The sequence below is a fragment of the Spermophilus citellus genome (assembly GCF_964194105.1).
Source record: "Spermophilus citellus genome assembly, chromosome: 9".
NCBI classification, from domain to species: Eukaryota; Metazoa; Chordata; class Mammalia; order Rodentia; family Sciuridae; genus Spermophilus; species Spermophilus citellus.
Window position 1 is genome coordinate 57,961,284 of NC_138191.1, and position 22,175 is coordinate 57,983,458.

Below are 22,175 nucleotides of genomic sequence, written 5' to 3' on the forward strand. Positions count from 1 at the left end.
TTGATTTAGTTCTTCATAATGTAGTTCCATTAACATCTGAAATGGTGAAAATTCACACACACACACACACACACACACACACACACATATATATATACACATTAGATTATTTATATTTCTGTTTCCCTTCAGTGGTATAGAAAAACAGAGCATTGACTTCATAATAAAACTAGTAGGTCAATTTCTTTCTTTTTGGAGAAATCTAACAGTGTAGTGTATAAGATAAACTACAAATAAATTTTATATGACCTTTCTTAAGAATGCTAGGAAAAATAATTTATGCTAAATTTTCCTTCTGCATATACCATGGATTTTTGCTCTACCATGTAACCCTTCTTTTTTTCTGGGGGCGGGGGGGCAGGCGGGTATTGCGGATTGAACCCAGGGGTTCTTAACCACTGAGCTACATCCAATTTTTATTTTGATACAGGGTCTCACTAAGTTCTTTAGGACCTCACTGAACTGCTCAGGCTGGCCTCAAACTTGCAATCCTCCTGCCTCAGTCCCCTGAATCACTGGGATTACAGGAGTATATCCCACATTCAGCCTCTACCATGTAACCCTTAAAATAATATGTAATATAATTTTATTCTTCACTATAACATGACAAGGACTCCACCCAATCACATTTAAGAACTTAATGGTCCATGACAGTTAACCACATTGCTTTATAATCTATGACACTGAGAGGTACTGGGATATATTGGACTATGGATTAAATTATAAAAAAAAAACACAAGGTGATAATGTGGGATGTACTTTACCACTTGTTTTGAATTAAACAAAACAATGTTTTGAGACTACTTAATGTTGGCACAGTATATATATCAGCACACGAGGCTTACCATCTTCACCGACCACTGAATAGTTCAATGGAAAACAGAAAGAAATGGTAAATTATTCACATGAAACTATAATACAGAAGATGCAATAACCTATACTTTATAATATTAAAATAAATCATGTACATTTCACAATCCAAACAATTATGCCAGAAAAAAAAATTTTAAGCACATTTTGGAAAAGCAAATTACTTGCAAAAATAAAAATAATAATAAAAAAAAACATACACTGATGATAATGGGCAGATATTTTCTAAGTTTAACTAAAACTCAAAAATAAATAGTAATCATTCTATCAGTAATCATGCATTTTCTTTTAGAGAGAATTTTTACTTAAGTGAATTTTACTCATATAGCTCTTAATTCTTAAAAATACTAAGCTCTGAAAATAAAAAATCTAAAATTAGCCATTTAAAAAGTCTTATGTGAAATAACTTATGTGAAATAACTAAAAAACAGAATGCCCAATGCATTAAAGAAAACACCATATCTGGGTTTTTATAGTTCAAAAGATTATTTAAATTTTAAAATATCATGGTTTGGTGAGGGTAACATTTTTACTTTAGTTTTAAGGTGCTTTTTTAAATGTACAGACACTTTAAAAATACATTATCACCACAATAATAAATGAGTTACCCATAATGAAGTTTACTATATATATTTCCTAACAGACACAAATATATAGATTGAATTTCACTTTGAAAATAGTTTCTATTTTTCAGTTTTATTCTGAAATCCATATGCTAAAAAATAACACTAAAAACATAACTACAATTTTAGCACTTATTCTTTTTAAAATATGAAACAATCTAAAGAGACCCACTACAGTACTCTTAATGCTATGTAAATACCACCCTCAAGCACACACACACACACCAACATATTCTGAGGGTTAAAAGAATTTTGCAACTGGTGTAGTATCCATCATACACAAATACAAAGTGATCCACAATATGCAGCAAGTTTTACAAAACTAATCTTCACATTCATTACATTTTAGCTAATAACTCTTAAACTTTTCATTTTTTCTTATTCTCTAAATCTTTTTTTTTTTTTTTTTTTTTGGTGTAACTGGGGATTGAATTCAGAATCTTACTCATGCTATTGTGTACAAGCATTCTGTCACTGAACTACATCCCCAGTCCTTTTCAAAAATTTTATTTTGAGCCAGAGTCTTGCTAAGTTTCCCAAGCAGACCTTAAACTTGTCATCCTCCTGAGTGGCTGGGATTACAGGTGTATGCCAAGGCAATGGGCAAAACTATGTTTTAAGAGAAGAGAGTGAGATGTCAGCTAAAATTTCACATAAAAAAGACAAATTAATTTTAATAAATATCTGGCAAAAATATCTACCCCTTATCTCTGATGAGTTGGCCACATATTAATGGTTATGAAGATAAGAAAAGATGTTTGCTATTCATTATCTTTCTGAATTTAGCTTAACATTCTTTAGACTGTCAGTAGTTTTTTGGGTTTTTTTAAATATTTATTTTTTAGTTGTAGTTGGACACAATACTTTTATTTTATTTATTGTGTATGGTACCGAGGATGGAACCCAGGGCCTTGTACGTGCTAGGCGAGCACTTTACCACTGAGCCACAACCCCAGCCCTGTCAGTAGTTTTAAGAAAGAAAAAACACAATTTATTTTGCTATGGCAAAATTACTGGTGAGGAGGAAAAAAGATTTAAATTAAGGAAAGATTTGTGGTCTTCATTAAATGTCATTAACAAAATTACATATAGGGTAAGAAACAAAACTGTTTTAGTATTTTACTTTTATAATAATTTTCAACAGCTAAATTTTTAAGTGATGAAGTTGTTTTTCTAATTTCTATAAGAACATCTTTTAGAGAAAACATTAAGATAATTATAGGTAAAAAAATCTAATGTGTTCATTTTTAACTGGTTTTATTATCATGTGAAAATAAATTTATACACTGGCTTTAGTGAGGATATAAGAATTTCAATTCTTTGTAAAAATATTAGAAACATATTTTGTGTATTTTTAAAGTAAAATATGTTTAATGCAAAGAAACTATATTCTCATACACAATCATTATATACCTATAAACCAGAAATTTTTATATCCATTACATCTTACTACAAACAAAAGAGCTAAAAAGGAAATGGGGTAATTAAATAAATAATTAGGTTTATTTCAATTTAAATTGAACAAACTTTTGAGAACTGCAATCTGAATATTTTAAATCTTAAAAAATAATTCTGGAAGTCTATATTGTCATAAATAATTTAGATGAAAAACAACTCATTATTGCTAGATAATATTACATTTAAAAAAGAGTACTAAATAAAGCTCAAGTGAAGTAGTTAGAGGGTAAAAATGATTAGTTTGTATATTAAGCAGTCAAGTTTTGGTATAGTTCCTAAATGTCCATTAATGGTTAGAACTTGATGTCACAGAGGGCAATTACAGATCTTCACCCTCAGAAAAGATCCACTGGTACCACTGTTGAACTCAGCAACATTAATCAATATTTCTCACATCCTTACTGACACTGAAAACTAAAAACACTAGTTTTCTTTTTTTAAAAAGAAACCCCAGTACTGAAGGGCAGATGAAGGAGAAAAAGAATAAATAAAATTTTTAAAAATTTATTTTTAAAGGAAAAGTTATTTAGGAAAACAAAATTCAAGAGAATTCAAAACAAGAGTTTATGAATTCAATGGTACAACTCACTAACTTTAAGAAACCTAAAGGCCTCCTGTAAGCTTAACAGACTGAACAATCCATGTAAAAACACAGAAACTGGCTTATTAAAGCTTTAGTTTCTTCCTTTTGCGTTTTTCTACATTGACAAAATTTTTAAGTGGTGTAAAAACATCTCTATGGTTAATTTTCAAAATTATATCTAGTAAACTAACAAATACCAATAAAACAAAGAAATTTCTCAACCTCAAATTATAGTATACTTCCCTCCTTGCTCCACTCTCCAATCCCCTGGTTGGTTGGTTTGTCATATTTTCTGTTTTGCATACTGCTTTCTTCTTTGGTATGATAAATAATACTAAAACCAAGAAGAGATTTTTGCCTCTATAAAGACAATGTATAAATATTTTTACTTAAAGCAATATATAAATATAAAACAAAAAAACTCAAGCAAATAGTTTTAAGTTCTGCAGTTATAAAAATCTACCTGCAAACTGTTCAGGAAGACTGAAGATGCCATATATTTAAGCTTTTCTCCCATTTCTAATTTCTTTCATGGACTCATCCTTTATATCTCTGACACAGAGAAGTAATATGGGAATCAATGTTACCCTCATAATTCAGGCAAAAGAAACTCCAAATACGATTTCTTCAAGTCTTTTAAACAAGGATTAACAACTTTTGAAAGTGACAACCTGCATGCCTATAAGTATAATACAAATTTTTCCACATGCACTTTTCAAAATGTCACAAATCACCTACCTAATCGTCCACATATAGAATTAGGTAAGGTAGATGCAAAGTAGTTCAAGTCAATGGAAGAAAAAGGAAGTCAGAAAAAGGAAATAACACATTGGAATATTTCTGCTCCATTACTAACATCAGTGAGGTTTCTTATGTTATTTTAATGGAAACTGTAGATAATAATGGAATCTTGCCCTGAATAAATAATATATTTGGTTCTACAAGTGACCAAAATGTAATTTGATGTCAGAAAGGGCTACAGAAAGGAAGAAAAACAGGGAAGAAAAGAAAGAAGAAAAAAGGAAGGAATCCAACTTTAATATATTAACGTTAATGATTGTACTTCTAATGACACTAAATTATTTCTCACCTGTGGGTTATCATACCTATGTTTTTGAATGTCCACACAAATTTTATAAGTGATCTAAATTATATGCTATGAATATGTAAAGCACAGCCTAAAAATCAAATATAAATTATACAAGAAAAATAATGGGGTGAAGGAACAGGTCAGTGTTAGAACAAATGCTTATTAGCATGTACAAGGCCCTGGGAGGAAAGATGTGAGAAAAGAAGGAAAGGAGGCTGGGAGACAAGAAGTGAGGCCAGGGAGAGAGGAAAATGAGGGAAGGTGGGAGAATGCAGAAGGGAAGCAGGGAGAAAGAAGGAAAGGAGGAAGGGAAAGAAAAAACCAGCCTCACTAACAAAATGAAATACATTTATCTGTAATAGATAGTTGTTGCTAAGAAACAATTTAATACTGTATCTGCATTTTACTATTTTATAAGTTTTTATTTGCAGAATATCATTAGGAATAGGTCAATGTCAAAAGGCTGGCCAATTTAAAAAAAGAATAAAGGGAAAATTCTGATAAAAAAATATTTTTTAGATCAGTAAAACAAATTCCATGTACATATTACTTAATAATACCTAAGTACTCTTATAGGGTTTATAATTTACAAAGTTACCTTCTAATATATTAATTTGATCTTTAATCAGTCTTTACATTTAATGTGCCTATCTTTATTTTGTATTAAGTAACTGGAAATTGTGTTTTTGTTTCTAAAAGTTAAATAGGGCAATTAAAATTAAGCTTGGCATTTTATTGTCAACAATATATTACTTTATAAAATTGGCAGGTAAAGTCAGAATTAGTGACAAATTATTACATCAGTAACTCCAGTGACAAATTACTGAAAGTCTTAAAAATGTAAATACATTACAAGACAATGGTGAACATATAATTTCACATAAACAAAAAAAAAAAGCTAAAATATGATGGTACCCAGCACCCTCTTTATAACACCATTCTTTTATGGTTGAGCATTTCAAATGTTATAAAGAGGAGTTGTTTTAACTTGAGGGCAGCTATACTTAATTCTGTGGTGTTTTTAAACTATGTCTTTATAGGAGAGAGCCTTATAATGAGGGTGGAGAGTATTAAAAGCCACACTACACACACAATAGGCCATCATGCATTTTAACCCATTATTAAACTTACCCCTCTTTTGAGGCTTCTGAAAGAAGGAATTCTGGGCTTCCCTGTTTTTATTTCATTCATACAATAATGCACGGGCTCAATGGAGAATGTGAGAAACTGGGACCCATTAGGAGTACTGGATGTGAATAAACTAGTAGGGGTTAAGGGTGGGGACTGTGGCTAATATGGAAATAAAGAAAGGAATCAATAAGCCAAATGTGCATAGTTTTTTCCTAAATGAAAATTCTATTTTTGGCAACATACTTTTCACAAAATATACCTTGAATAAATTTTTCTATAAAAATATTATAAGAAAGTAAATTCAGTTTTGCCCAAAATTATAATTTTTAAAAAGTCAAACTTACTTTTAAAATATACCATTTCACTTGATCATTTTTATAAGCTGACAAATTAAAAGTACACAAATTATAATGTTAGAATAATAAGACCTAGATAAAATTCTCTGCTGACTTCTATAATATTCTAGATATATAGAATATTAGCACCACCATTTATTCCTATGCAGCTTATACTTAACCTGTATAGGGCAAAAGGCAGTATCTACAGCTAAAGATACCATATATATAAAATATTAACTATTCCTGATTATTATCACAAATAAGCAAAAAGAAAATTATTATATTCACTAGCTTTCCTCTGAGACTGTTTGTATTTCTTCCTTATTTCAACCCTTTTAAATAAACTTCAATATTTCTTACATTTTAAAGCTCTTCTAGCTACTCTGATCTGACAAAAAAAAAAAAATGTTCTCACCTCTTAACTTCTTGACTGGACAATATTATTAAGAGCATGAATAAAGCCTGGGTTAATTATAATTGTGCTTTAAAATATACTTATAGGCATAGAGTTAAATTTTAGTTACACTTATATACCAAGATCAAAGGAATAAATTAAAATAATCAAGTATACTTTAATAAATACAGTACATCAGACTAAAGGCATATACCTATTCTCCTTACTGACATGACACTATTAGAATCAATACATAAATAAGAAAGACAAAGCAATTATCCATTCGATTTGCTAATCTAGGGTTACTTGCCTAAAATAAATAACATGTAAAAGGCTAGGCTTTAACACGAAGAGTAAAATTCTCTTAACTAGAGATTTTTTTTTAACTGTAATTATTCAAGAACACTGAGCTTTTCCCATTAAAAACTCACAGATGATAGAGACAATTAGTACAATCTACAAGTTCTAATTTGACACATTACTGTGGTTAATCATTCATTCCAATTGAGAACTGTGATTTTTGTGATCTTTCAGTTAGATCATATTTCCTTAGAAATTCTGATGGAAACAATACAGAAATAAAATTTCAAAAGCATTTAACTCCAGAGATATTAACAATTCTTATTCATTATTAAGTGGTGGTCAAATGTAAAATCTAGAAATAATTTTTTCAATTTCCTGTAACTGAAAGGTTAACTGAACCGTTCCAACTGAAAATATTTACCCTCCATTAATAGTAAATTATTATCCACTCAATACCTACATTGGTTTAATTGACCTACTAAAAAGATCTGATTAGCATATAGGAATTTTATGACTTTTACCTTTGGCTTCTTTCCAAAGAGCCACAATTTGCCCTTGGCCTTTCCTACTGTGGTTTTGGCATCCACTTTCCCACTCTCCTGTTTGGATGCACTGATAGTTCCATCAGAAATGGTTCTATAAATATGCTGACTGTAATCTTCAAATGGAAAGTCTCCTGGAGGTTCAAAGCCAGACTTGAAGGAGTCTACCACCATTTGAGAATCCTATCCATAAAAAAACAAACTTTTTTAACCTTTTTATTTGCTCATAATACATTAACTTTCAAAACTTTAATCAGTACAAGGAAACAAAAAGTTTAAAAAAATAATTATATAGTAATCATCAAAGGCTTAAAATGAATAAAGTCTTCCTGTGAACTGGTAGTAAATCCTAAATATATCCAAAATATACTAACTTGCAAATAAATTATCAATTTATAAAAGTCATAAAATGTTTTCACTCAGTAGCTTTCCCCCTCAAAATTCATCTGATGACTAGTGAGCTAGCTAAGACGATCTAACCAAAGGAACACAGAAAAGAAGCTATTATCAAGTAGAAATTACAAGAAGTTTCAAAGGAAAAAAACCCTTTGCTTTAAGGGATGTCAACAAGAAGTTGAACTTTAGAATGAGGAAAAAGCATCTAACCATAAAAAAAAAAAAAAGTGAGTAGAAAGACTCATTCATCTGGGCTGGGGTTGTGACTAAGTGGTAGAGCTCTTGCCTAGCATGTGTGAGGCCCTGGGTTCGATTCTCAGCACCACATATAAATAAAATAAAGGTCCACTGGCAACTTAAAAAAAATGTTTAAAAAAGACTCATTCATCTAATGGAGGAAAGGTTAAATACATTCTGTGGGATATTAGCAGAGCAATGGGGAAAGATCTCATAATACTGAGTGCAAAAAGCAAGTATGAAAATACAAAATTAATACTGTTCACCTAAAACTTGAAAATTCATGTAAGTACCATATAACCCTCTAGACATACTTATCTCTATTTGAATGTTTCACTGACGTCTTACTCTCATTTTCAAAGAGAATACCTGGTTCTTCTGCTTCCTGTTTCTGTTAGCAGCATACGCCAGTCATTTAAGTCATTTCCTACTTTTGTAACTAATGTTGCCCTCAATTCACTAAAGGGTAAAAATAAGCAGAGGGCAAGAACAGAAAGTACCTAACTTTGGATCCTGTAATATGAAAATACTGGAATTCCCAATTAAAGAAGTAAAAAAATCCTCCTCATTAAATGTAAGCATTCTATTAGTTGCTAGGAAGGATTCTCACTATGCCTACTTGATAAGTTTGATAGGCTTACTGTGAACAATAAAATATGTGGTACATATCTGATTATCCCCCAAACCTAGTTCTTTTCTCTTGCTTTTTTCCTTGTACTCTGAATTTCTGCTAATCATGCTTTTTAGTTAATCAACATTTACTAAGAAATGATCAGATACTAGATTCAATTACACTACAATCAAGATACAATGCAATGAGATTTTATTTCCTCAAGGGTAGTAAATTAAGCCATTTCCTCTACTCACAATGCCCTCTTTCCTCTTTCTCATGGATCATTTTTCCTTTTTGTAGTACAAGAAATTGTACTACAAAGTACCAGGGCTTTACACATGCTAGGCAAGTGCTCTACCACTGAGCTATACCCCAAGTCCTTCTTATTTTTGAGATAGGGTCTCACTAAGTTGCCGAGGTTGGCCTTGAACTTTCAATCCTACTGCTTCAGCCTCCTGAGTAGGTGATATTATAGGCATATGCCACCACACCCAGCTTACTCATGTTTCTTGGTTGAGCTTAAGTATAAACTCTGTTTTAAAGCCAACTCTGGCAACTCTAAATCTAACTACTTTCTTTTCTAAAATTTCAGTAGACTAACAGTATAATACAACTGTAATACAGTTCACAGCTATATTCTTGGGTCAGTACTAAAAAATTAGTGGGGAAAGGAAGAATTTGGGGGAAAAAAAAAAACACATCTTTTTAAGTCAGAATTTTAGCAGTTAGAATGATTCTTAGAATCCAAAGAAGCCTAACAAATTGCATAACTTTCTTCCATAGAATATAATTTAGAACAAAATACCTATCAAATTACTTTACTCCTTTCCCAACCCATTTCATTAAACTACATACTTCAGCCAAATACATTTATTCAAAGACAATTATATAGCACTTACTCTTCTTTCATCAACTGATTTTGCTGCAAGAATCATTCCTTCCAAACATTTTGAAATGATAGGAATAACTTTGCGTTCTGAATCTGCGAATCCTCTGTAACACTCACTGAGTTTAATAGTCCTTCGTTCATCCATTTCTTGTAGTTGCTAATAAAAATAAATTTTTAAGGAAAACTGAATTTCTTATTTTGAAGAATTAGTGACCCCCCAAAAAAATATAATTAAAAATTTCTATCCTAATATCTTTTAACAAGTTCTGTTCAGCAATACTTAGTGGAGGGGTGGGGGAGGGGAGGGAAGGAAGCAATAAACAAACAAATCAAGGCTTTTAGTGCATCAAAAAATCAGGTTACAGTGGTTTTCCAGTCTTCTAAAGGTACCCTTTTCTTGCTACCTATTTCCTGTCCCATCTGTCCTTCCTTTAATTCCTTAATCAGATGAGTTTTTTTTTTCCTGCTTCCATGGAAAGTTCTTCAAAGACAAAATTCTGGCAATGATTTTTTTTTTTTAAGTAACTAACCTATAATATATACAAGTCTGAGACTTATAACTCCTTAAAATTAGTTCAGAATATTATAGTAATATCTGGTCAGACTAGGCATCCAACAGTTGAATGCATACCAACAGGTACTCAGTCCATATCACAGCCTATAGCTCAGAGTAACTATCAAAGAATTGGGGATACATGAGGAAAAATAAAAAGTCACATGATCAAATGCCATAGGAAATATATTGAAACACATGAAGCCCAATAATTAAAAGTTTTTTTTTTTTTTTAAATACCGTCTTATTTGCCAACACTGACCTTTCTCTTTCCTAATAAGCAGCTGCACTGCTCAAGTCCTCAAACTCCATACTACTATTTCTCTCTTTAATTACTTCACAGAGCCTGGGAGTTTAAGACCAGCATTTTCACAAAAGAATTGCTCCTGGCATCACAAAGTTGCAAGATTGCATTATAGCAAGATCTAAACAAAAGGATGTCAGACCTCGAAACACAAAACGTAGTTTATCCAAGTTAAATTCTTTCCAAAAAATAAAGAGGATAAAAGCATCACATAGAGTGATGACTGGTAGGCTTGGTGCTTTGGAATAAATGACCAGAATCTGATACCCAACTCTAACTGTTTCCTGTGCAATTCCACTTTGACTTCTAGTTGGGCTGACACTCTTCCCATATAAGCTGTGCTCTCCTAGGGATTATCTCATTTGACAGTTTTACTAATTCCCTTTTCTCTAATTTCTCTTCCATCTAGAAAAGGCTAATTTAATCCTCATGAAAAGTCTAGGGTCTTTACCTGTGTAGCAACTGTTATCATTAAATAATGATGGACAGAACTGATAAACAAGCTCAAGGCAGAAACCAGGCTAGTATTTTATAAGACTTGAATACATTTTTAGAAGATTAATTTCTACCACCTGTACTAATGCCAAAGTTTCTAGAGTGGTATCAAAAAGCTACAACATTCTAATTCTATGTGAACATATTACAATACACTTCAAAGAAATTCTTCCTGTGAAGTCAAAATATATAATAATATAGTATTAAAATTTATCTCAAAATGTCATTGTTTTGTGGACTATTTATAACACTAATAAGAAATGTATAGGAAAATTTATACTTTAAAAGTTAGGAAAAATTTACTTTTCAAATATGTAAACATAAAAAAATCTCTTATCACCATTTTTGGTGACTAGTAAATCTACAAACATACTAATCTTAAGTTTTGGGGCTGGGGATGTAGCTCAGTGGCTTACCTAGCCTCCATAAAACCATGGATTTGATCCCCAACACTCTGAAACATGTCCAAAAAAACCTTAAGTTTTACATTTTAAGTCTAACTCTTCAAACTGAAACAGTTAACTTCAAATAGCTAAAATTTACCTTGTATATCTGAGGAATCACTACGTAGAAATGCTTGTGTTGTTCTCCATTAAAGTTTTGTAACTGTGCTGCATATTCATTTTTATTCTCATCAGCCATATGTGTACGCAGGTTCAATTGTTGTTTGGCCTAAAGGTAAATTGGTCCCAATCAATTACCACCACCAATGAAATCATACAATTCACTTTTCTGAAAAATCATACTAAAATCAGATCATATATCTGTGGAGAAGTCAACACTTGATATTAAGATAATAACAAAGTGATCTCTTTCAAATTATTGATATAATTTAAAGGACATGCTTGCAGATTTTATAGTCCGAGTGGTCTCCTAATTGCAAAATCCTCCCTCTTCCTATTGTAATACTCCTCTTCCCTTGCAATAATCCATTCAAATGAAGTCCCTTCTTACAAAATCCACATAGAAAACATAAAATGACAACATTATAGCTTGAACCAGTATATTTTTAATCAGAAGAGCAAGAAAACAGGTTAACTTCAAAGTATTTTAGACTATTAAAAAAGTTAAAAATAAAACAATCATTTCTTTATAATACACTTATATCCAATTAAAATATGAAACTAAAATCACAGCTGAAGTAAATAATGATTAAAATGTGTGTAGATTGTTTTTGTTTTTAAGGCAGGCCAGTTTCTCACACCTGTAATCCTAGCTACTCAGGACACTGAGGCAGGAGAATTGCAAGTTTAACCCAGTCTGGGCAACTTAGCAGGACCCCGTCTCAAAAATAAAAACTTATAGAGACAAAAAAAAAAAAAAAAAAAAAAAGGGAAAAAAGCTGGGGATGTAACTCAGAGGTAAAGCATTTGACTAGAATGTATAAGGCCCTGCAGCCCTGCATTAATTTCTACAGGACAAATACACATAAAAGAAATACAAAAAGAGATTTCTGAATAATGTACTATTATTGAATAATGATTTTCATCTGTACAAAACCAAAGGTTCTTTAAATAATGCTTATGTAGGATATGATTCTGTTCTTGATTTCTTGTAAAAAGCCAAATTAATATTATCTACATTAATGAGAATATTAGAATATAAACAGGAATTGTTAATTCTAGACATATTGGGGGGTTATCTAAATTTCTCAACTGTTCTAAAATAACAGGGAAAACAAAGTAAGAATTGAGCTTAATTTTTTCTTTTCAGTTTTCTAAGGAGTGAATCATTTTACATGGGAGGGCTCTGTAAACTGTAGAGCACACTGTAAACATACCTCACTATTCTCATTCCAGATTCTACAGAGGTAGTCTCTGACCTTCTAATATTTGTGTATAGTTAGGCCTTCTTCACTCAAAAACAAACTAACCTATGGAAATAACTTGAGATCTCAGATAAGCCCTTTATGAGTCACTTAATCCAAAATATACTTAAAAATTCCAATAAATAAGTATCATAGAGACTAAAAACTATAGCTCAAAGTGTTTCTATAAATTTGTTTTTTAATTCCAACATGGAACCATAAGTACACATTCATTTGCTCCTTCCCCTTTCTCTTTTTACCACAAACCATGGTGAGACAGAGGATTCCAAATTCCCTACCCACACAACCTCATAGTTCTGTCAGGGAAATTCCTCCAGTTCTAAGTCACTAGCTATTATTCCTAAGATGTGGGACTGAGGCTTCAGCAGGTATACAGGAGAACAAGGCTAGGAGCTAAAACAAATAGACTCCCCCCACCTACTTTTTTAAAAAAAAATTTTTTTGTAGTTGTAGATGAACAATACCTTTATTTTATTTGTTTTTATTTTTATGTGATGCTAAGGATCAAACCCACTGCCTCACACGTGCTAAGCAAGTGCTCTGCCACTGAGTTACAGCCCCAGCCCCCTAATTTTTTAATAATTAAAGAAACTGCAAATAAATGAGCATAAAAAAGGAAACTGCAAACACTGAAATTCTAAATTAGAGGCCAAACTAGTAGACATGTTGTATATAAATTTCAGGATGTTTGACTAATCACTGAAATTATCACTGTAGACAAAATGAAGAAGCTAAATGAAAGTCCACACAATAAGTAACTTTAAACTTGCCCAGTACATAAAAATTCAAGCAATATTGATAATGGGTCAATGGAGTTCTTAAGGAGTTAACGTCAAATGGCAAGAAGTCTCCCATGCATAAAAACAGTGCTTTTTCAGAGCTAGAGTTGTGGCTCAGAGGTAGAGTGCTCACCTAGCATGCGTGAGGCACTAGGTTCGATCCTCAGCACCACATAAAAGTAAAATAAAAATATTGGATCCACCTATAACTAAAAAATATTTAAAAAATAGTGCTTTTCAATTTTTGTGGCTCATATTTTCAAGTAATGATAACATACTGATCAATTATGTGCATTACATAATTCTGGAAAGGAAATTAATATAGATGATCAAAATCAGAATATGAAAACCGTAATAGCAGGATCAAATCTAATGATTAGTAAGAAGTACATATGAATTTAAAATACTAACAGTATAAGCTGTATCTAAGAAAAAGACATTCTTATCTGCACATGTAAAAAGATGGATGGATTTCAGATAACCATAAATTCAATTGGAGTCAATCCAAACAACATGGCTGCACAAGTCCATATGCATTTATGTTATATTAACATAAATTTAATGCTCAGACAAGGGAGGTTGTCAAATGCAGGATTGATCAGATCATCCAATTTCAGAAAACTACTTTATGTGAGATATTGATAAACTGAAAGGCATCCAAAGGAAAGTAATCATAATAAAAGGTACCTCAACACAACTTCCTATGTGGAACAGTTGAAGAAATGATTGTTCATCTACTATAAATATCTAAAAAGCTTTTATGAAAAAGATAGATTTGATATTTTTGTATAATATCTCAGAAACCTAAAACAGAGACATGAGTGGAGCCAGTACAAGGAAATGCTAAAGTAGAAAACCCAAGAGCAGACTTATCCGGAGACTGTACATTTCCAATGACAAGGTACCTACTATTATTAGAGGTATAAGTTATTAAAAATAAGGTGGAAAATATAGAAACATCCTGAGGTATACTAGTAAGACAATTGTAACCTGGAATTTATATGAATTTATGGGTTTTTGTTTTTGTTTTTTTAGTTGAAAAGAAAATGAAAGGTAGAAATAAATTGTTCTCTTTTCCTTCTTCCTTTTTCTCACTCTGTTTCTTTAGGAAATCAGAAACTTCAAAGGAGAAAATATATTAAAGGTGGTCCTTCAGTATACACAACAATATGAAGTAATGGCATTCATTTATATTTCAAAAATCCTAATATTTCAGTATTATCATTGTGTCAAATGTACTAAGATAAAAAGCATATAAGAATGGGGAAGGATGAGGCTGGGATTGTGGCTCAGCGGTAGAGTGCTCGCCTAACAAGTGCGAGGCCCTGGATTTGATCCTCAGCATCACATAAAAATAAATACATAAAGGTTTTGTGTCCAACTACAACTAAAAAACAAATATAAAAAAGAGAATGGGGAAGGGAGGGCTGGGATTGTGGCTCAATAATAAGAGCACTTGCCTCGCACATGTGAGGTACTGGGTTCAATCCTCAGCACCACATAAAAATAAATCAATAAAGATACTGTGTCCATCTACAACTAAAAAAATAAAAATAAAAGAATGGGGAAGGGAAAGCTTAGCAGCAGCAATTACAGGGCTAATTCTAACAACAAGTTATGCTATAAAACATCTGGCCCAGAAATCAGTAATAAGATGTTCAGTTTTCCAAAGTGAAACTACTTGGGAAAGCTACTATTATGTATTTCTGACAGTATTATCATGTTTTTTCTTTATCATGAGTAGTTGGCAAAGAACACTACTCAACCCTTTTTACATACTCCATCAATATACCTCGGACTTTCTATCCTGCTTAAGAATAGGACAGAAACTGAAACCCAGTAGCAATGTCTTTCCTCTGCAATTTGAATGCAGCAAAGACATTTTACTAAATTAACATATTACCTTATTACCTTCTCAGACCAATGTGTATGATAATATTTACTTACTTTAGGTTCATATTTAGCATCTTTCTTGAGAAATTTCTAACACAGACACAAACAGTATGACTTCTTTATACAAAAGTATTATTTTGATGTTAAAGCTAGAGTGTATTATTTCTTACCTTTTCAACATCTGCCTTGGTTGCATTAGTATCATTATCCAATCTTTCATAGCTCTGTTGTGCTTTCTCTGCCTCTCTACATTCTCTTTCAAATTTCTTTTTACTCTATTAAAAAATAAATAAAATCAAAATTAACACTAAGAATATTAGATTTATCTCATTTAAGAAATAACTTTAAAATGTTGCCACTGTGTATTGTAGAAAAGAACCGCACACTAAAAGTAAAATTGTCCTTTATTATAACAACATGTGAGCCTTAAATATCAGACATTAATTATAGACTGTGAAGAAAAAAAATATAAGCATGATTCAGTTGGTATTTATTATATAACTCATCTCCTATCAATTAAAAAACCATGTATTTCATATATTTTTATTGTAAGCTCATCTTCAACAGATTCCTTTTTGGTTTGTTGTTTTTTGTTTTATTGGTTCATTTTGGTGTTTGCTTTCATGGTGGGACACTACTATAACTTGAGAAATAGAAGTGTCCCTCCAAAGTGGCTTTGTGTTATGTCTGGTATCTAAGCAATACTATCATCCCAGACCCAGATCTTCTAAAATTTTTTTATATAATTCAAAATTACTAAAACTTTGTAAAAGCTATTCACAACTAAGCTATGTAATACACACATATATACAATTTGCTTAGTTTTCAAAGCATATAGCTTTAATTTAACCTGATGCTTCCCCCAGTTGATTAAGTCTCAACAGTTAATTCTAACACATTAGGATTTCTATTCATTTTACTCTCTTATTAAATATCTCCCAAAGGTTTCCAAACTGCTTGAACTGGTTGTCAGCTAGGCCTAACACATAGTTGCTTCCTTGGGATTTCCCTCCCCATATCTTGGGTATTCCCTGCACCTCTCTCTTATCCAGATCTCCTAACTTAGAGTTCCATGCTTTCTCCTTTCTAGAATCATTTCCTCATTTACTAGAGTACATTCAGCAAAAGTTTCCTGGAAATGTTTATGAGATAATTTTTCGAGTTTCCATAACTAAAAATGCCTTTATCATTACTTTTAAATGATAAAATAAGGCTAAACTCTTAGAAACTGTTTTCTTTCAGAAATGTAGAAGAACTACTCCACTATTTTCTGGTTTCCTGCGTGACTATCTAATCCCATTCTGGTTCCTAATTAATAATAATAATTTTTTTTGTCTGATGAGTGGGATTTTTCTTCTCCTTATGTTCTGATATTTTGTGAAGATAGGTTTTGACATTGACCCATTGTGCTGGGCAGCTAGGAAATCCTTTCCATCCTAAAAATCATGTATCTCAGATTGGGGATATAGGCTCAGTTGGTAGAGTACTTCCCTTGCATTCACAAGGCCCTGGGTTCAATCCCCAACACAAACAAACAAACAAACAAACAAACAATAGAATATTTTTTAGAAAATCATGTCTATCAATTTGGAGAACATTTTCTTGACTTATTTTTGCCCATTTTCTGTGTTTTTTTTCTAGATAAATCTTCTAAATGTATTATATTTTCTTCTACATTTTAAACCTCTACCATTCTGCTTTATTTTCTGAGAGATATTTCTTCAGTCTTACCTGTAGTTCTTCCTACGGGGTTTTGCACATCTTTGCTATCACAAAGTTATTTTTTTAATTTTAATGAGTTCCTTTTTTAAAAGTACTTTGTCTTTACTTCATGAATGCAATGGGGGTGCAGGGGTTAGCAGAGATTGAACTAAGGGGTGTTCAGCCACTGAGCTACATCCCCAGCCCTTTTTATTGTTTGAGACAGGATCTCACTAAGGTGCCCAGGCTGACCTGGAACTTGGGATCCTCTTGCCTCAACCTCCTGAATTACTGTAATTACAGGCACATATAACTGTGGCTGACTTCCTTATCTGTTTTAAGTATTTTAATTTTCACTACCTTTCATAGTCACTGTTTCTTCTAAGTTCTTTTTCCTACTGAGTTTGGGTCTCTGATATACACTTTGGCTATTTCCTTTAAATGCCTGGGGATTTTTGGCTATATGCTTCTTTTTAAAAAGCCAACTGAAAGTTCTACACAGATGGTCTTTCCCTCTACGGTAAAATAGTCAGGTAGTTTCCTTAGGAAAAACCTGATATCAATATCAGTAAGTTTTTGTTTTAGTTTTTCCCCTCTAGCTGGTTGATTCCCCAGAGAAGGCCTCTTCCAATTTCTTGCCTGAAAAATAAATGCCTTGCTTAATTGTATTCTGAGGTACTCAAAAGAAAGCAAGGAATCTCACCATTTTGTATTGACCTAATCTACTTTGTAGAACCACTTAAATGTTTTGTTTTGGAGTCTATGGATCCCAAAACATTATGAATAGTGCAAACTTGAATCCCAAACCTCATGACTACAAGATGAAAGGGTTTAAATTTCTCACAGGATACTTCCCCTCCTTTGATTTTCAGAGATAAGTTTTTTCTTAGCTAGTGGGCAGAGATCTTTTTAGACCATCTTTCACTAATCCTTTCACAAGTCCTTCAGAAGTTCAAATTTAATTTAATAAGTGTTTCAGTTTCAACTCTCTATAATATACAGAGCTAAAACCTAATTTTGCTTGTGTAAGTATTAAAACCCAATCCCGTAGCAAATACCAAGTCCAATCAACCACTCTACCCCAACATCTCTGTTTCCAAATGCCACTGTTTCAACTCATTGCTCTGCTATGTTCCCCATGTTCCTAATAGTTAGATGCCCTCCCTGCCTTTATTTTGCAGTACTAGTGTTGAACCCAGGAGTGCTTACCACTGAGCTATATTCCCAACTTTTATTATTTTTTTGAGACAGAATCTCACTAAGTTGCTGAGTCTGACCCCAAACTTGTGGCCCTTCTGTCTCAGCCTTTACAGGGGTGTGCCACCACACCTAGCAGAGATTCCCCTTTCTTAAAACACAATTTTTAAAAATGACTATTAGATCTAGGTATTTGTAGATAAAAGGTTTCTGACTTGGCTCAGTTTGACATAGTTTAAAACATGACATAACCTATAATTTACATCAAATTAATGTGTTCCAAAAATTTTTACAAAATTCTTTAAATGTAGGCCTTAGTTAGTGTTTTGATTAGTATGAGACCCCCAAATGATATACCTACAATTTATCCAAAGCACATAAAAACATCTGGTTGTGCACAATAAGCAGAATGTCATTTCTCTATGAAAACTGATTAAATTTCCATATTTAATTCTCTGAAATTCAGTTCGGAGCTGTTTTTCCAAATTGAGTAACTATGGCCTACTAAATTTTGGTGCAAACTGAGGTTACTGATATACAAAAGGTTTTTTTTTTTTATATTAAGTGTCTTATCTGTGGAAAAATATATAATATTTCTTACAACATCAAAACATTCACTAGTACAACCATAGTATTAAAAATACCTTCCCTGAAAGGTAGTATATCATAATATAGGACAGTACTCCAGAAAAGATTGTTCATTACATTTTGTGACAGACTTAAAACAGTCACTTCTACTCCTCTACCCTGACAGAAAGTACATTCCAATACAAAGGTCAAAAATAGCTGTCCTTCTATCCCAGTCTCCCCACTGCTAGGGCAGGGACATGTAAATTAATCTTGTCAAAGGCACCCAAGAGGAAGTGTGCTGGGGGTTCTGTAGAGGTTTTACTTCCCTGACAAAAAAGGGGCAGTTGGAAAAAAAAAAATGCTCCCTTTCTCATGTCTCTGGGTACACATTCCAAGAGAATATGGTGTTTGGTTGCTTAAATCAACTGTTGACCATAAAGGAACAAGGCTGAAGAGCCCATGTGGTTAAGATGACAAAGTGGACAGACAGGGAGGACATGCAGCCTTGGTGACAATATGAACTACTGACCAACTCTGGAACTGCTCCATAAACATGTATTCTCTCTTATTAGAAGCCGCCTAAATGATGGACTTGGCATCTCTGAAACTTTATTTTCTTAGTCTCTAACCTTATTCCTTCAAGATGTTCTCACGGGCTACTCTCTTCTGTCCTCTCTTAAATTCCAATGCTGCCTATTTTGTTTCTTCCAGGGTTAACAATTGCTTTTTAATTTTTTCCCCTCAATTTTCAATATTGTCAGTAATTCAACCTATTTTCCCCAGTTCGTTTTGTCTCTTGATTATATCAAATAGGTTAGAAATTCTACAACTTCATTTTCTTAACTAAACAGAAAGATCCAGAAATAGAAAACAGAACATACTATACTTGGTGCTATGTATTAAACAAATTATAATTTCTCCGTTTCCTTTACTGGACTGAAGGTTCCACAAAAATAAGAACCATGCCATAGCCACTTTTGCTCATCCAGAACCTTGTAAAAGTAACAGATGTCTGATAAACACAAGGAGGGTTAAAATCACTTTTATATAGTATACTCCTAAAAAAAATAATAAATATAGTATATTCCTAAAAAATAATAAAATAATAATAATAATAATCAAATTAAAAGAATGCCTTGAAGATATCTCTCCTATACTTTTTATGCGTCTTTCATATTTATGACCTCTATAACCTTGTCTTAAAGGCAAGTCAGCAAATATTATCAACAATGATTTATGCTAACACAACTTTTTAAAGGATCCAATATCCATTGAGTGTAGGAGTCTATTATACATACACACACATTCATTAGGTAGCACTACACTAAGGATGCTAGTGAAAGGAGTTTAAAATTTAATCAATGAAAACACTCCCTAAAAGTCTTGCTGAAGGCAATCAGGAAGAAAATCAAAACAAAAATGAAAATAGACTATTAATATATCTAAGAATTCTCAATCAGCACTGTTGATAGAATTTTTTTTTTTATCAGTGACAGTTACATGGTAGAAATTAATGTAAGCTTTGAAAGTGCATTTTTAAAAGCAAAAGAAAGGGGCTATGGCTGTAGCTCAACAGTAAAGTGCCTGCTAATAAGCATGAGGCCCTGGATTCAACCTATAGCACTACAAAAACAAATCAAAAACCATAAAAGGTAAGAAAAACAGAACATACCACAAATATACACATGAATTTTTAAAATCTTGATTTTAAAGTCCTTTTCCTAACAACCACAGACAAAACAGATTAACTTAACATGATGAACTTCCTTCGGCATAATTCTCAAAGAATATAGCATTCATCATAAAAATATGCTGGTAAAGATTAAACTGCTTGATAACTTGAAGGATCAAATAAAATATGCTATAAAACATCATTTAATACTGTACTGTAAGTCAGCTATAGTGTCTCATGTAGACATCTTGTTTTTCAAATTACTGTAAATCAGAAACCTTAAGAAAAACCACATTAGTGAGTACCTTGGAAAAATTTATAAATTATTATGCTTTCATAATTTTTCCCTTAAAGTATCTTTCCCCCATAATATGATATTTACTTATCAGTAGCCCAATATTAAGAGCATTTACAGAATCACTTAACTGAAAGAAACACTCATATAATTTAGTTTACTCTCTTCATTTTTTCATATGTTAAAAATAGATTGCTGAAGGCAATCGGGAAGAAAATGTGCTAAAAAAAAAAAAAAAGGTGGAACCAGAGTCTTGGTTCCCTCAGTCTCAGTCAACCGGTCTTCTGAGATCTAGCACTACTTCTCTATTTCTTCTACCTTTATTAATATTTTATAGTAAATACACAAAGTCCAGGCAAATCTCCCTAAACATTTACAATGATTAGAGTTTAGTTTATACAAAACATAGAATCACATATAGGAAAAAAAGACAAAATGATCTCACATCCTCATTTATACTTTATTGGCTACTGTTCAACAAAATAAACATCAAATTATGAGTGATGCATTGAGAAATATTAAACTCAAATAGATGTAAAAATCTAACAGACATTAGGGGTAATCTAGTCTACAAAATTTTAACAATTAAAACACTGAAACTCACATTATCCATCTGTTTCCAACACATGTCAAGGTATTGCTGAGCTTTTCGTCCTTCTTGGAGATGCTAAAGATTATAAACACACCAAAAAAACAAAGAAAACAAACAAAAATAATTACTTTTAAATACCAAATAAATTCCATTGTGCCCAAAAGGCTTTTTAACTTTATTTCCCCCCAAGGTACTAATTACATAACTTTATCAAGACTTATGAAGAGAGTAAAGAAAAACTCTCTAAAATGTATTTTATATGATATTATTTCAACACTTAAATACAACCTTTAAAATATACATAATATCTAGAAAAATAATGATTGTCTTCAATAGGAGTGGACAAAGGTTTTCTATAAAAAGTCAGACAATATTTTAGGTTTCCAAGCGACATGGTATCTTCTACAAATACTTAACTCTGCCAATGTGTACAAAAGTGGCCACAGACAATTTGAATTGACTATGAATTAGTCTATTCCAATGAAACTTTACGAATGCTGAAATTTAAATGTGATGAAGTTTTCAGATGCTACAAAATATTTATTCTAATTCTTTATTAACCATCTGAAGATACAAAAACCATTCTCAGCTTGTGGAAATTAGAAAACAAAAATAGATGGTAGGCTAATTTTTTTCCATGGACTATCATTTGCTAAATCTTAGTCTTAATTCCAAAAGGATCATAAATGAGCAAGAATAACTTGAAATAATTTTTAGCTACAAGAAATTTAACAGAAAATCAGTTTATGCTGAAAATGGGTTTTTTGAAAAACAAAACATTTCTGTGAAAATATTTCATAAAACTATTATAATTGGATAAAAATAATTA

At 31.9% G+C, this 22,175-nt stretch overlaps 1 protein-coding gene across 4 annotated transcripts in view; it reads right to left on the minus strand.

The window, feature by feature from the left end:
* Positions 1-22,175, minus strand: part of FNBP1L (formin binding protein 1 like) — a 116,600-nt gene that overhangs the window by 16,377 nt on the left and 78,048 nt on the right. For 2 of the 4 annotated variants that reach the window (XM_081306882.1, XM_081306883.1), the window contains exons 5-10: positions 21,359-21,421; positions 15,490-15,594; positions 11,363-11,491; positions 9,478-9,624; positions 7,312-7,515; positions 5,756-5,914 (exon numbers count right to left, since the gene is read on the minus strand). In XM_081306882.1, the coding sequence (XP_081163008.1) occupies positions 5,756-5,914; positions 7,312-7,515; positions 9,478-9,624; positions 11,363-11,491; positions 15,490-15,594; positions 21,359-21,421 (807 nt within the window). The remainder of the gene's footprint in view (positions 1-5,755; positions 5,915-7,311; positions 7,516-9,477; positions 9,625-11,362; positions 11,492-15,489; positions 15,595-21,358; positions 21,422-22,175) is intronic. The other 2 variants (XM_081306884.1, XM_081306885.1) reach the window with 1 other exon arrangement.